The sequence below is a fragment of the Antechinus flavipes genome, chromosome 2 (assembly GCF_016432865.1).
Source record: "Antechinus flavipes isolate AdamAnt ecotype Samford, QLD, Australia chromosome 2, AdamAnt_v2, whole genome shotgun sequence".
Taxonomy (NCBI): domain Eukaryota; kingdom Metazoa; phylum Chordata; class Mammalia; order Dasyuromorphia; family Dasyuridae; genus Antechinus; species Antechinus flavipes.
The window spans coordinates 331,823,039-331,839,670 of record NC_067399.1 but is presented as its reverse complement, the minus strand read 5'-3'; the positions used below and the strand labels follow the sequence as shown (position 1 = coordinate 331,839,670).

Genomic DNA, 16,632 nt, shown 5'->3' with positions numbered 1-16,632 from the left:
ATGTACTCAAAGATAACAAAATTTAAACTTAATTGTGTATATTTCCCTTGAACTTTTAAGTTTTTACTTTAAGTTCCAGTTCATTTTCTAATTGTACTATTCAGTTCTCATCTGTGTATAACAAAAGAGTTGTTAAGAACCACAGAACTATACTTACTAGCAAAATTCTTACAATTGTCAAGTATCAGTAACTCTCAATCTGTTCTCTTCTAGATTTAAGAAACTATGTTTGCCCTAGCTAAACAACAATTAAGAGAAAATAAGAATCATTCATAAAATGTTAGAATTGAAATCAAGTTTAACTCCTTCATTTTACAAATAAGGAAACTGAGACTGATGAACATTAAGTGAATTTTCCCAAGGTTTAAGGATCAAAGATTAAAATAAAGTTCTTCTGGCTCCAAATTCAACATTATTTCTATTAGACCACGATGATTTTGCTATTTTCATCAAAATATTAGTTATTACCACTAAAATATGATGATTGATCAAAATAACGATTTTAATGATAAAGATCATCTCAGCAACATTCTTCCAGAATTCTGGTAATAATTTTGGGTGGAAAATAAATTTGAAGTGAGGACAATCAACAGAATGTAGAAAATAAATTGTTGTTTGGTCATTTCAGTTGAATCCAATTCTTTATGACCACATTTGGTTTTGTTTTGTTTTGTTTTTAAATAAAGATACTGGAGTGGTGTGCCATTCCTTCTCCAGCTCATGTTATAGATAAGGAATCTGAGGCAAAAAAAGTTAAGTGACTTGCTCAGGGTCACACAGCTAGTAAATATCTGAAGCTGTATTTGAACTCAGATCCTCCTGACTCCAGACCCAGGACTCTATTCACTGCACCACCTAGCTGCCCAAGGCAAACAAATAATGGTTTTAATTATCTTAAGCAGAGACAAGCTAATATTGAAAAAATAACTGTGTAATAATATACAAGAGTCAATTTGACTGCATAATTACAATAAATCTTGGATAAGAAACTTTTCTCCTTACCTTTGCATCAATTTTATTTATATTTTGGCAAGTACAGGCAGTAACTATCAGATGATGGCAGCGTTTATGAACCACACAGGTGCAGACTGAAATTTTAAAAAAACAAAAAAATTATACAACTTAAAATATAGTGGTAACTGAGTACATAAATGCTATGTCTAAATAATGCCAAGACAGTGGAATAAAAAAATTAATTATCAGTCCATCTCTAGGTACATACTCAGTGTGGTATTGGTAAATGTCTTAACAGTTGGGTCTCTCCAACAAATTTGTATATAACACATTTTTAAATTTAATATGCACTATTAACATTTCCCCCATTACTTTCTTAAGTCTAGAAAGCAACAAAATAATATGTCAAGCCCTGGTTTGTATACTTTGCCAAAGTATAAGTGTTCCCACTGAAAATTTAACAATCAGTTCTCTTAAGAGAACTCTTAAGAAACTGGCTCCAAAACATCCCTGAAAATCCCTTTCTCTCTACTCCCCAAAATGCCAGACAGAAAGGACTCGTATATTTCAGACTATTCACAGACGTACTTTTTTTGAGAACCAAGAAGTGAAAATAAAGTAACTATCCATTGATAGGGAAATGGCTAAACAAATTGTGGTAGGCAGATGTAATAGTATATGACTGTGCTGTAAGAAATAATGTCTATGAAAAATTCAGAGAAATATGGATGGAATTACATGCACCAATATGGTATAAAATAAGCAGAACCAAATGGAAAGAATAATAATAGCAAAACATTAAGATGAACATTATAATGATCAAGTTTGTTCCTAAAAATAAGATGAGAAAATGCTTCTCTTTTCTTTGTAGAAATGAAAGAAAGGTAAGGAACAATACATATACTATCAGATTTGATTAAATATTGATTAGTTTTGCTCAACTAATTTCTTTTTTTGGTATTCTGTTACAAAGGGTGATTCATCAGGGGAAGAAGGAAGAGTAAATAAATGTATAAATAAAGGTGATATGAAAAAAATCCATAACTTCTTTCTTAAAACAAAAGGAATTTATCTAGATGTTTTACCTATAAGATCATATCCATCAGGGTGTTACCCTCCTGTAATCACACTAGTTTTATTAGCAGGGTCTTCTTAACTCTCTCCTGGATTATATCTCCCAAACCAGCCTTCCTGCCTTCATCAATTTATCCTTTAAAATCCTTTAATAAAACTTTTACTTAACTGTAGCTCTACCCTACTCAGAATGATACAGTGAAACTAAGTTATTCATGCTGCCTTTTTTTAAAAACTGTTGTTGCTGCTGCTGCTCTCCCTCCTTCCCTTTGTCTCTCTCTGTCTCTCTCTCCCACTCCCCCCCATCTGTGTGTGTGTGTGTGTGTATGTGTGTGTGTGTGTGTGTGTGTGTGTGTGTGTGTAGTCCTAATTTTATTTACTATTACCATTAACACCAAGAATATCAAAAGCCAAAATTTTTCTTTCAGCTGGAAGTATATTATTATATTTACAATGGTTTTTGGTAGCTTTTATTGTTTAAATTAAAAAAAGAACCTTGGCATCTGTCATGTAATCATTTGAACAACATTGGGGAGAAAAGGAGAAAGAGCTGGGAGAAGGGAGGAAGGGAGGGAAACAGAGAGAGAAAGAGGAGAGAGAAAAAAGAGAGAGCAAGAGAAAGAACAAGAAAGAGTGCAAGAGAGAGCGAGAATGAGAGAGTGAGAGAGAAGAGATAAAAGTAGATTGCTAAAGCATTTAAAATGTACAAAAGGGAAAAAAGTTCAGTGAGACTTAGAAAAAGTAGCACAGCTTTGAAATTTACATTCTGAATTTATTTATCATATAAATTTTTAAAAAGTAAGCTCTACCTAATAATGATTTGTTTAATCACATATAATCTTCTTTTCTGTGCCACTTTGTATTCTTTCTCTCTCTTTTCCTCCTCATTAAATTCAGAAAAAACCAAAAACTGTTATAAAGTTTGATTTATGATGACAGGCATTCTGGCTCATGATTCTTCAAGAGTGAAATTTACCTTTCAATTGCTATCTAAAAAACCTCACAAAAATGAAATGAGTGAAATAGAATCTTAGAATCTTTGCTGGACCTTACCAGAAGCCTATTGGTTTTTAGAGACCTACAAACAATTTGAAAGACCATCTGTTCCAATACATTTATTTTCCAGATGAGGAAATTAAGGATTAAAGAGGTTAAGAAGAGGAAGGGCTAACCAAATTTCAGTTCATAGAAATATTTAGATTCTAATTTAAGATATGTTTTGTTCACCACCAAAAATGAAGATATTAAAATGTATTATTTTTTCAATTGGCATTGTTTTGCAACATAGAAATTTTCTATAATGTTTTCTTACCTTGGCACTGATAGCCTTGTTTCCCAAATAAGCCCCTGTTTAAAATAAAAAAAAAATCATGATGAATCAAAAATGTCATCAGTAATCATTACATAAATAAAAGAATTAAAAGCAAACTCAAATTCTGTTTTCTGATTATTGCAAAGATTCATAATTCTATAGCAACAATCATAACTACATGATTCCTGAGTTAGTGTCTGAAACCCTATTACAAAGAGGCTAGGAGCTAATAAAGAAGAAAAGACAAGTACTATAATACATTTTTATAATTATATTTCAAAATATGTCTTTATAAGTCCCAAAACTACAATTTTCACAAAACAAGAATACCATCTATAAATGCACACATTTGCTTTTTCTTATCTTTTTGTTTGTTTGTTTTCCCATATAATAAGTAAATAGAGACAGCCTCTTTCTCTTAGAGCACTATATTCTCATAGCCTTCAAAGGGAAAAGCTAAACTTAGCCACCCATAGCTTCAACTCTTATTTCTTAGGTTATGCCTCATATAAGTACATGTATATCTATCTTCCTTCCTATCTATCCTATATATGTATATATTCCTATATATATCCTATATATATATATAATATATATATATATGTACACACACACACATATATATATAAGCAGAGAAATATTTTATTTCCTATTAGCAAATGATCATATGTTTGAATTCCTCTTTAAATACTTCTATCGATAATTAATCTCTAAAGCTTCATCGTTTTTTCTCATAGTGTCAATATATTCAACGTAATCTACTTATATCCAACTTCCCCTGGGAGCATGTGACCACCAGCCTAGATTCACAAGATAGCTGCTGCCCATGATTAAAGGTAAAGCCTGGGGTCATGAAGGTTTCATTCATAGGGATGAAACTTATGACTGTCCCCATTAGCACTGTGTTCTAATGAACTGAATTAATTTGTGACAAGAATATAACAGCAAATGTAAAATTAAATTTTTATACACATTTCTGAGAAATGAATAGAATTTATTGGTTTTCTGACTCTTTAATTTAGATACCCACTTAAAAGAAGTAAAACTACAAATTTAAAAGTAAGCAAGGAGATATAAGAGTTTTTCTTTTGTAGAACTAATATCTACATGATTTAGTACTTATTTTTCATTTATACGCTTTGCTAATATATGTATGTATATATATATATATATATATATATATATATATATATATACACACACATATATACAATATCTCAAAAGTCTTAGTTATAGTTTTAAACTGAATAGAAAGTCTAAATGCCCATAAAATTGTGCTAGATAAATATAATAATACTATGAATGTGCTGTAAGAAATGATGAATATGAATAATTCAGAAAAATATAAGGAGACTTATAAACCAATAGATAGTGAAGTAAACAGTACCAAATGGGGAAAAAAAATACCAACCAGAAGATACTAAACTGAGCGCAATAATGACCAAGTTTGGTCATGAGGAGAAAAAAAGATGAAAAAAACCTTTCTTTGCAAAGGTGAGGGACCATAGCTAGAGCTAACTTGCATTAAGACTTTTGGGACCTGTATATATGTGTGTGTGTGTGTGTGTGTGTGTGTGTGTGTGTTCTCCTATGAGCAAATCAGCATACATATATGTACATATGTATGTTTATGTATATATGTATCTATACAAAGATACATAGATAATAGTGCACCTTTATATAGTGCATAAGAGCATTCCTCACAACAGTTTTAGTAGGAGAGATACCACTTTAGGAAAGGAAAATTGAGAAAACTGTATTTCAAAGAGGTTCAATGACTGGTTCTAAGTCACATAGCTAGTAAGCAGCAGGTGTTTAACTTGAATGTATGACACTGATATGGTTAGTGCCAATGATTTTCACCATGTGGAACTGAAGTAGAAGAAAAGCCCCCTAGGGTTGGGAATTCTCTTGCTTTTTCCTTTGGATCATCAGCACTCCCTGGCTCACAGAATTAGATTCAGAATGTGCTTTGAAAGTCATCTGTCCCAACCCTTTCATTTTATAGATAAAATACCCAAAAAGATGAGAGGACTTGTCCCAAATCACAAAAGGAGTTAAGAGGCAGAGTTGTGATATCTGGGTCTCGGCCTCCAAGATGCAGTGTTTTAATACATCATAATATAGGTACTTTATAAATGTTGTTTAATTTTTTAAAAAAGACCAAAATCTGATTAGTGGATAATGTTCCTCTAAAGGAAAAACAATTAGCAAATGTAGTAATGCTCTACTGTGACAGATGATATTTATTTAAATCAAGAAGCAGCAGAGTGGAATGATAAAAGCAAAAAGCAAGTGACCTGGGCTTAATCCTGGCCCTGTCATTTTCAAGCCCAAATATCACTGAATATCTTTCCTCATTTCTCATCTTTAAAATGGAGTGAATAAAACTTGTGGGGATCAAATGAGATATTGATCATAAAGGAGTCTGTAAACAGTAAAGTCCTTTATAAATAGCCCTCTTGGTACATCATAGCTTGTTTGATCCTCACTACACTGTGAGGCAGTTATTATTAGCACCATTTTACTGATGAGGAAAATGAAGGCTGAGAGAGTAAATGATTTGCTCATGGTCAAAAAGTTGGAATTTGAATCCCAAACTCTCAATTCTGGGTACAATGGAGATGTCATTTATTTATATTTTGATATTCTCATCAAGAAGGTAGCTAGATAGATCTATGGATAGAGTACTAAGCCTAGAGAGAGGAAAACTTGAGTTCAAATCCAGCTCCAGATATTTACTAGTTGTGTAAAACCATTTAACCTCTGTTTTCATTAAGACTACTCTGGAGAAGGAAATGGCAAAACCATTCTAGTATCTTTGCCAAAAAAAAAAAAATCCTAGACACTATGATCCACAGGATCACAAAGAGTTGGATAGAACTAAATTACTTTATAGCAATTCTCATTCAGCTCCTATACTGTACTATAATCATTGCTGATATTAATGTATGAAAATGCCAGTTTGACCCAATTAATTAATCCCTGTCCTCTTAATTTTAAGTCAAGCATACTTGTAAAAATTAAAATAAGTTATAGTTTTCTCATTAGTACTAATAACTGGGTGCAAGAGTACTTAAAAATGTGCCAGGTCCGGGACAGTGGGAAGAGAGTACTAAATCTGGAATCAGCAAGATCTGATTTTAAATCCTATCAAATCCTCAATAAGAGTGTGATCATAAGTAAATCATTTAACCCCTGTGAGCCTCCAGAGTTTTTTCATTTATCAAATCTAGAGAATAATATTTCAATGCTTTCAATTGTATCCAACTTTTTGTGACCCCATTTGGGGTTTTCTTTGTGAAGATAATGGAGTGGTTTTGCCATTTTCTTCTTCAACTCATTTTAAAGATGAGAAAGATGAAGCAAATAAGGTTAAATAACTTGCCTGGGGTCATACAGTTAGTAATTGTCTATCTGAATTTGCATCTTCCTAACTCCAGACTTGCTGCTCTATACATTGCAACTAGCTGCCCCAAACATATGTAAAGTGTTTTATAAATCTGAAAGTGCTATATAAATATTAACTATTATTATTAAATAATTAGATTTGGAAAAACATTTAAATAGAACTCTGATGAATTTCATAACTGTTCCTACTTAATTTAGGCAATGACTTATATGGTCTTTTGTTGTAACATATATATGAGCAGAGAGATAGATTTATATATTCATTCATATTCTCATTCTGTGTGTCTCTGTGTTTGTCTCTCTCTTTCTCTCTGTCTATGTGTGTGTCTCTCTCTCCTCTTCTCTCATTATACTTTTTGTACCTGTGCTTAGAATGCTGTTGTTCATCAAAGAGAATTATGTGAGCTCAGATGATTTACAAGGCTAACTTGCCTTCAATATATCCTTGAGCTGTGATGATGGCTTCCCAGAGATAATTTACAATCTTTTTTTACTTCTTAACTGAGACACCAAAACATTTGCTAGAGATAAGAGTATGTTTATTGTTGGAAGTTCATTTATGTAGATCATTTTTAAAAATTTTAATCTGGTCCCTTGCTTTTGTAGATTTATGGAAGTTCTGTAGATTTAGGAAGTAAGCTCCTTCTACAACTTCATTGTCTGTAAATTGTACTGAGAGGTTAAGTAAGGTTCTCAGGGTAAAAAAGAGAGCAGTATATAGCAGAGATCGACTCGGACCTAGTTATTCCTGATTCTGAAGTTTGCTCTATATCACAATATAAAATAAAAAAAAACAGCCATGATTTTTTTTTGCTTCCTATATCAATGAATAATTGCCCATAGAAGTCAATATATACTTATAAATCCATATTAAGAAATTGCAAAATTATAATTACTCAGGACCTAATTATTCAACTTGTAGATAATCTATACCCTTTGTTCCTTTTCCTCTCTATTTCTGACCTCCTGATTCCTATACATTTTATGATATAATAGCATCTTCCCCAGAGAAAGAGAAAAGAAATACACACCCCCTGAAATTTCTGCTACTAGGTAGGAAGAAGTTTGAAAGGTGACGAGCTCAGGAGTTATGAGCTACAATAAAATGCTGGGGTATATGCTGGTAAATTTAACAACTTTCTCTCCAAAAGAAGAAAGTAAGAGCAAATGTTTTGTCTTCATTAACATTATCTCCATCATTTTCTTAAGGTTTTTTTTGTTTGTTTGTTAGTTTAACAATTAACAAAATAACAAACCAAACCATGATATGTAGCATTTATTGATTTCTGGAGCATAAATGCTGTCACACTGAAAATTTAACAGTTCTGGAGCCAGTTCAAGCTGGCTTCAGAATATCCTTGGGTTAAAGCCAAACAGGTATCCAGTGAGTCTAGCACTAATATGATGAGATCCTGGGAATCTAGGGTGAAGTAGGCAACAAATCCATGTCAGAAAAACTGAAAGTTTTTCATACCAATCAATACTGGCTGTACTTATAGCTAGGGCAAGATAGGGAGACCTAAAAAAGCAAGAAAGAAGGATGGAAGGAGAAAGGGAAAGAGTAAGATGGAGAAGGAAAGAAAAAAAGGAAGGAAGGAAGGAAGGAAGGAAGGAAGGAAGGAAGGAAGGAAGGAAGGAAGGAAGGAAGGAAGGAAAGAAGGAAGGAAGGAAGGAAGGAAGGAAGAAAGGAAAGAACGAACAAGAGAGGGATGAAGAAAAGAAGGGAGAAAGGGAGAGAAGGAGAAGAAAAGAAAGGGAGAGAGAAGAAGGTGGAAGGGGGAAAGAGAAGGGAAGCAAATGGAATGGACTTCTACCAGGTAGTTTTAATACTTGTTTTCAGTTTTAGTAAAAGGTACAACAGTTTGACATTACTGATTAAAATGAAATTCCTAAATCATCAAAATTTCCTAAATAACCATTTTATCCTTGTATCACATAATTAAGCAGAATAAAGAGCTGGTTCTATAAAATAATAATTAATAAGGAAAAAGATAAGAGGAGATATGGAAGAATCATACCATATAAACTCCTTGCAATGTGAACAATAGGTAGGTTGTCTCAGATATGTTGCCATAAACTTATGCCCATTAATTTGATGAACTCGTCTTCGCATAGCTCTCTGGCGCTTTCGAGTAAAATGCTTGAAGATTCTGTCTCTCTGGAGAGTTGCTGTACATTGGGAAGATGAATGGGGGAAAGAAATATGTAATGAATATTTCTGCAATGAATTTACAAAACTACATATGAACTATTATCAATAAACTACTTTGAATATATAAAAAATTTGTCATTCTTTAAAAAAAGTAGAGAGTGTTTTCTTTATCATTGTACTATAAAGATTCATATTTATGGCACTAATCATCAGTGATAGCCACAATTTAACAAAATTTGCTGTTGGGTGTTAATCTTCGAAGCAAGATATCATGAACCACACTAATAAATATAAGAGCAGCACTAAAAACAACAATAATAATGACAAATTAGCTATGTCAAAGGAGGACTGGAATTCTAGCTTTTCTACAAACCTAAAAAGTAGTCAGGCCAGATAAGATCCATTATTATTGCCTCAAATGCCTCACAGTGATGCATTAATTATTAACAAGGCACTTTTACCAGCTTCTTCTCAGAAGTAAGCCAGCTCTCTCCTTTTTTAACAGAAAGTATCTATTATGAAAGAATGAAAATTTCAGTGATCTCTTCAAATATAGGCTAATTACATGTTTATCTAATTTATACAAAGTTTATTGACTGACTGACACAGCTTGTAATGTATTAAAAAATCTATAAACACCTACAACAAATAAAATATTGGCTTAGGAGCAAAAAAAAATTGCATTAAAAAGTCCCATATGTAAAAAAATTAATTGTCTACTTGGGAATTACTGATCAAGCTGCCCCCAAATACTGTACTGTTTATATTGCCTTTATTGATTATTCCAATGTTTCTAACTCAATTCTGCACTCATGACTTCTTCATGAATGACAAACATCCACATATAGTGAGTGACACTATTACCACAGCACTATCAAGACCAATTCATCTAAAACATAATAGTTTTCAGAGAGAAAGTTTAGGTCCATTATAATTCTACCAAACCTCAAATCCATCATTAACTCTCCTAAATAGAACTACTGAAGACTTTCAAATTAAAAGAATTAAATCAATTGATTTAAATAGATAACATCAAATTTCATGGCTCCACGGGGGGAGGAAACTATATTAAAATTATCCATTAATGTCATCTCATGGACTCTCTCCAATGATATCAAGATATCATTTAGATTTGTTATGTGCAAAATTCTTAATGTACACCAAGAAAAGAGAGACTGAAGGTTCTGATCTTGATTCAAAATGACACATTGAATCCATGCTCTAAGTAAGACATAGAACATAAAGATATCAAGGGGAAGGCTGTGGCTAAATAATATTCAAAGAAATCAAAGCTGAATGGAAAGAACACAATGAAGTAATTATCACCGATTCAATACCAATTTTAATGAAGACTTTTAGGTCAGTAAAACAGACTCTAACAGATTTCAAAAACATCCTAACAAAAACTCATAAAATATTAATAAATCATAGGACCCAATACTCTATGATTATAGATAATATTATGTAATATATAAATTTTAAATGTATAATATATATATATCAGTTATAAAAGTGAACACTACAGGATAGAAATAGATATAGATATTTTGTGTGAAGTGACACCTCAGAGTTGTTTTTTTCCAGTTTTTGTTTTGTTTTGGTTTGATTTGGTTTTTATCTGCAATGCAATTGAAGTTAAGGGTCACACAGCTAGCAAGTGTTAAGTGTCTGAGGCCAAATTTGAACTCCAGGGCCAGTGCTCTATCCAGTGTGTCATCTAACTGCCCTTTCAGAGTTGTTTTGATTTGCATTTCACTTATTAGTAGTGATATGGAGAATTCTTTCATATGGTTGTTATGAATGCATTTCTCCTGAGAACTGTTTGTTCATATACTTCAACCACTTTTTTATTGGGGACTTGCTTTGGATCATGTATCTAGGTATCTATAGACATATAGAATTACATATGCATTAATCATTTATATGTCTTACATACCAATACCCTATCAAAGAAATCTAATATAAAGATTTTCTCTTATTCAACTTCAAGAACAGCAAATATTTCAATATTCTGCCATACCAAATACTAACAATCTTCAAGCTAATATAGGAAAAAAAATTTTAAATACTGACACTTAAAGGAGATCAAAATCACGTGCAACAGAATAAACAGCATGTCTCCTCTATTAATCTTGCTTATTATTAAAGTTATATTGAAGATGTATTTAGTAAAACTGGAGAAGATGAGTTTAAATCCCAATACTTTTATTAAACTACAAAAAATGTTATTTAATCCATTTGTGGAATAGCAAATAGAAAATTAAATGTAAAAGAACAATTGGAGGACAGTAACTTGTCTTAGGTTCATTTTGAATGTCAATTAAAAAATGAGAATGAGATGATGATGATGATGATGATGATGATAGAAACAAAAACAGCAGCTGGTTTTTCTATTGAACTTTAAGGTCTTCAAACCTTATAGATATTATAGATACAGTCTCCTATGATCTTCAAAATAAATCTACTTCTATGTGCTATTATTATTCTCATTTTACAGATAAAGGAATTTGATTAAATTTCGAGAATGTGAATGCTCAGTCCAGAGACACAGCTAATAACTATGTTAAGTAGTATTCAAATACAATTGTTCTTGTGTTCCTATGGGAACTCTAGCCACTAAACTACATAGCCTCTCATCAATGACTAAGGTACTTAGTATATACACTGAGGTATACTAAGTCCAGCTGTTTAGAAGAATCTATGATATACCCACAGGGATTTAGTCCAATTCTTTCCCCCAACTATCCCACAAACAACATGCTTATAGCTCAAACATCTGGGGCACCCAGCAAGGTAAGATGGTAGTAAAACAGGCTGAGTCACCAGCAGCATCCATGTCCACATCCCATGTTATATAAACCACCACCCTTCCTACAACGCCTGTCTATTCCTTCAGATCTTATGACAGCTGCAGCAACACTGTAGGATAAGAGCACAAACAAACACACACAAACATAAATATACACACACAAACACACACATACACACACCCAGCTAGCCTTCTAGTCCCTGGAGCAATTTAGTCGAAAGTGGTGGCAGCTGCCACATTATCAGTCAGTCCTTTTCTTTGCCAGACATTGAGTGGTAGCAGTAGCTGACTAGCAAACTAGCCTATAAAATCAGTCTGTGGGCTCTTGTCTCAGCTACTGCAAAAAACAACCTCTTTTTGAGAGGAGAAAGCCACCGTTGCAGTTACATGCAAAACAGATGCTGAATCTTCTACCAATTTGCAGCCAACTTAAGGATTTTTTTTCTGTTACCCCTTCCCATATGGATTTTCTGTAATGAACATCAGAAGGCTTGTGTGAGAAGGTATCCCACTCCAGGTGCCGACCTCAGTATATCTAACAGAAACACTGTGATAGTTCCCAAAGTGTAGTTTTTGGCTCCCCAAACAACAGAAGGGTGATTGCCCTAGGACCAATCAATCAGTAGTTATTACATACTTATTGTGGCCAGACACTATACTAAATTCCAGGCATTTTAAAAAAAGGCGAAAAGCAGTCCTTATCGACAAGAATTATACTCCAATGGGGAAGGCAACATGTGTACAAACACATACACACAAAATAAATTAACAGAGAGAAGGTACTGGAATCAAGAGGTGAGATTTTAATTGTGACTTAAAGGAAGAGAGAGGTCAATAGTAAAATCAAATGAAAGAGAGCATTCCAAGTATGGGGAACAGACAGAGAAAATGCCTGGAGTCAAGAGATGAAGCACTTTCTTTGTGCAACAGCAAGGGGGTAGAGTAAGGTATAAGAAGACTAGAAACAGAATAAGGGTCTAGTTTATGAAAAGTTTATGAAGGGCTCTGAATGTCAAAGGAGTATTTCATATTCAAGTGGAGTAGAAAAGGAGCCACTGGAATTCACTGAATAAGGGAATGACATGGTTGGATCTGTGCTTTAGGAAAATCATTTTAGAGGCTGGATGGATTGGAGTAGGGAGAGACTCAGGCAGGTCAACCCATTGTCAAACTATTACAATGATCAAGATGAGAGGTGATGTACCAGGTCGCTGGTGATAAAAGCAGTAAAAAAGGGGGAATATATGAGAGAGATTGAAAAGGCAAAATGGACAGACCTTGGCAGCAGCTTGGATATGGGGAGTAAGAGATAAAGAAATCAGGATGGTTCCTGGCTTGTGGGCCCAAGAGACTGTGAGAAAAATCAGTTTAAATCTAGCCTCAGACAAGCTGAATGACAAGTCACTAAACATCTCTCAGTCTCAGTTTCCTCATCTGTAAAATTGAAATAATAATAGTAATTACTGTAGGGAGTTGTTGTGAGGATCAAATGAGATAATATATATAAAACAGGCTGGAAATCTTAGAGCGCTAAGCAAATGTCAGTTATTATTAAGAACCCCTGTGTTAGAACATGCCATAATAAATCACTGGAGTCTTTAGAAAAGGATCTTTGAAATGAAATATAAGATTTTCAAATACTTTTTTTTCTGTATTATTTTGCACAACTGCCTTTCATTTAAAAAAACAAACCTAGAAATATCTGACATGATAACATTTTCTAGCCTTAAATGTAGCTTGAATTATTCAAATGAAAGGAAGTATTAAAAATTGTGAACAGAATAGGAAAAAAAAACAGCCCTAGAAATACATTCTTCAATTTTTTTCTGTGGATCACAGAGGGCAGCATTCTCATTCTTTATATTACTTAGGACAAAGTTAAGAGAATGATCTAATACCAACTGTGTCAAATCAAATAGGACTTGAAAAATTGGTTAGATCACATTCTTTCAACTATATGACATTAGAATTGTAGCCAAAACTGGTATTTCAACTTCTGTACCCAAAGTATACTTAGAGCAACAATTAAAAGGAAAACTAATTGGTACAAAGAGGTCACATTATATGAGGTCACATTCCAATTTCAAGATACTGTATGCACTGGCTACTTTTGACCCCCTCACTAGATTTGATTATTAGAAGCCATCTATCTGGGGCACAGGGAGATGGTTACATAAATACAGGAACTGATAATTTTGAAATAAAATTCAGAATTCCATTTTGGTTTAAACTGATACTTCACAAGAGCTTCAGAAAATATTAATAAGGGCACAGAAAATATCTAAGTTAAAGGGGAAATTTTCTGTGATAGCAACATAATCTTTTTTTATTTATTTAAATTTTATTTTATTTAATAATAACTTTGTATTGGCAGAATCCATGCCAGGGTAATTTTTTTACAACATTATCCCTTGCACTCGCTTATGTTTCGTTTTTTCCCCTCCCTCCCTCTACCCCCCCCCCAAGATGGCAAGCAGTCCTATATATGTTAAATATGTTGATAGCAACATAATCTTATATTTAAAATACCCTTCATTTAATTCAGATCTTTTAGACTTGTTTAAATCTCCTCTTCTTAAAAATTAAGCAAAAAAAATTCTAAGTTGTCTCATGTTGTGAATATATCTTGCTGAAATCTGCTCAAATTCAAGATGTCACATTTATTAGATTACATTTTTAAATAGTTTGAGGATATTCTGCCATTAGCCAACAGTCAATCAACAGGCATTTAATCAACAAGTATCTAATATGTTCCAGGCACTATGCTAGTAAGTCCTTAGAATACAATGATAAAAGTGAAACAGTTTCTGCCCTCAAGGACCTTATTCTAGTGAGAAAAGTTATGTATGTATGTATGTATGTATAATACACACATATATGTATAGTCAATTCTCAATATTCGTTATTTAATTTTTATGACTTCAAACATTTGCGTGATTTTATTAGTAATCTCATTTTCACTTTTGTGTTAACAACCATACACATTCATAGATATGTACAGTAGAGAAAAAAAAAATGAGAGGCACAATGCATACAAGTTTGTGAAGCAGCTGGTAACCCAGTTGGCATTTCATTGGTCTTGTTGGTCTATATGATTTAGTCTACCACTATAAAGAGCTCCCTAGCTATTGATTGGATATTTTCATTGGTTACCTTTAAAACTCAAGTTTTCTGTTGCAATTATGTTCCCACTATAATCTAAGTCCTTTGGGCACTAAGGTGATGTTAAGACCCTCCAACAGCAGTGACTAAAGTCCTAGCAACCTCTCCCTTGGTTTTCACAGAATTTTTACTCAGTTATACAGAAGAATGTCCTCACACTGCATCTAACAATTAGGTTGTTAAGTAGATGCTAAGATTCTGGTAAAATAATTTTATTTGCTGTACAGTATTTATGGTACTATAGATTTTATGTGTTCTGAAAAATGAATATTTTCTGAAATCAATGAGATTGAAATGTTGCCACAAAAGCTCACAGAATTCTAGGGAATTACTAATGAAAAAATATTTTGCATGTTACCAATTTTATGTTGTCTGCTGAGTTATATAAGTTATTTCATGGTTACTGTGTTAGGAAAAGTGAATACGATCAAAATTAATGTTTTGTTATAAAGAAGTACAAAAAAAGTGTATTTTTGGCAATTTCTAATAAGAAAGTACAGTTTTTGATGACTGTGGGAGCCTAACCCCTTTATTTCTCATAGGTTCAATGTGTCAACATTCACATTTTTTATTTTAATGCTGTTTTCTAAGAACATTTCTTCTGCAAAAGTAGAGAATTACCTATAAACAAATGCCTACTAAATAGAAACAAGGTAACTTTGGCCTTAAAGGCATGAGTAGACACTGTAGATGGATAATTACCTGAGGCCAGAGTTGAAGAGGAAGAGAAAAGTGGGCAGAATTGCATTTGATAACCTGCTCTGTGCTTTTGATGAAGCCAAACTATTCCTTGGGATGAAGATCCATCCTTTTAATACCAGTATTCTTTCATTATGGCTATATATCACAGCACATCTGAGTTTCTAAAGAAGTTGACCAAAGAACAAGAAAAAGGCATGATGAGTGTAAACAGGCTGCGGAATGTAATCAACAAATGATGATGTAAAGCCTATTATCAGAGAGATGTAGGAATAAAGAAGCCAGGTGAGCCATGCTCAAAAGCAAGAGTAATTGATGAACAAACAGTCTATCATTTGTATTTATATAATGTCAAGAGATTTGAAGAGATACCCCATAGTACAGTAAATAGGTTGTCTGAATAATCTGCGGCACTGGCGAAAAACTGGAGGATGAGAAGGAAGAATTCCAAGTTCCATTCCATTTCTGTCTCCAGTTTCTTTTCATATAAAACCCCTTTTATGTATGTGTTCTATATGTATAAAAATGCTCTTTGGGGGGGGGGATGGTTATGTCTAGAATAATAATAAAAATCTCAAAACAACTATTCTCTGTCCATACTGCCAGTTCTGAAACCACTTGATTGTGTGACAAATAGTCCACATCACTCCAACATCTCTACATGAATAAGAGCTTGAATAAAAGTTTTGCTAAAAACCCAGGTAAACCAAGCATTGCAGGAAGCAGAGAATTACAGAAAGGCAAGGGGAAAAAAGTAATGATCACTGAGAATCTTGACATAAGATACCTGCTCAGGCCAGTAGTAACCACTGCCTGAACCCAGCTAACCAGTTCTTTTATTCAATTACTTCAATTTTATCTGACTCTTTGTGACCTCATTTGGGGTTTTCTTAGCAAAGATACTACAGTGGTTTGCCATTTCCTTCTCTAGCTCATTTTATAGATAAGGAAAGTAAAACAAATAGAGTTAAGTGTCTTGCTCAGAGTCACATAGTATCTGAGGTCATTTTTGAATTTAGGAAGATGAGTCTTCCAGACTCCAGGCTCAGCACTTCATCC

General features: G+C 33.2%; 1 protein-coding gene and 1 long non-coding RNA gene across 3 annotated transcripts in view; one reads left to right on the top strand and one right to left on the bottom strand.

Annotated features, from left to right (window-relative positions):
- LOC127549600 (uncharacterized) overlaps positions 1–16,632 on the top strand; it is a 1,392,683-nt gene that overhangs the window by 148,586 nt on the left and 1,227,465 nt on the right. The gene's annotated exons all lie outside the window — the stretch shown is intronic.
- Positions 1–16,632, bottom strand: part of PRKCH (protein kinase C eta) — a 260,486-nt gene that overhangs the window by 123,703 nt on the left and 120,151 nt on the right. The window contains exons 3-5 of the mRNA XM_051977769.1: positions 8,770–8,920; positions 3,341–3,375; positions 1,003–1,088 (exon numbers count right to left, since the gene is read on the bottom strand). Coding sequence (XP_051833729.1) covers positions 1,003–1,088; positions 3,341–3,375; positions 8,770–8,920 — 272 coding nt within the window. The remainder of the gene's footprint in view (positions 1–1,002; positions 1,089–3,340; positions 3,376–8,769; positions 8,921–16,632) is intronic.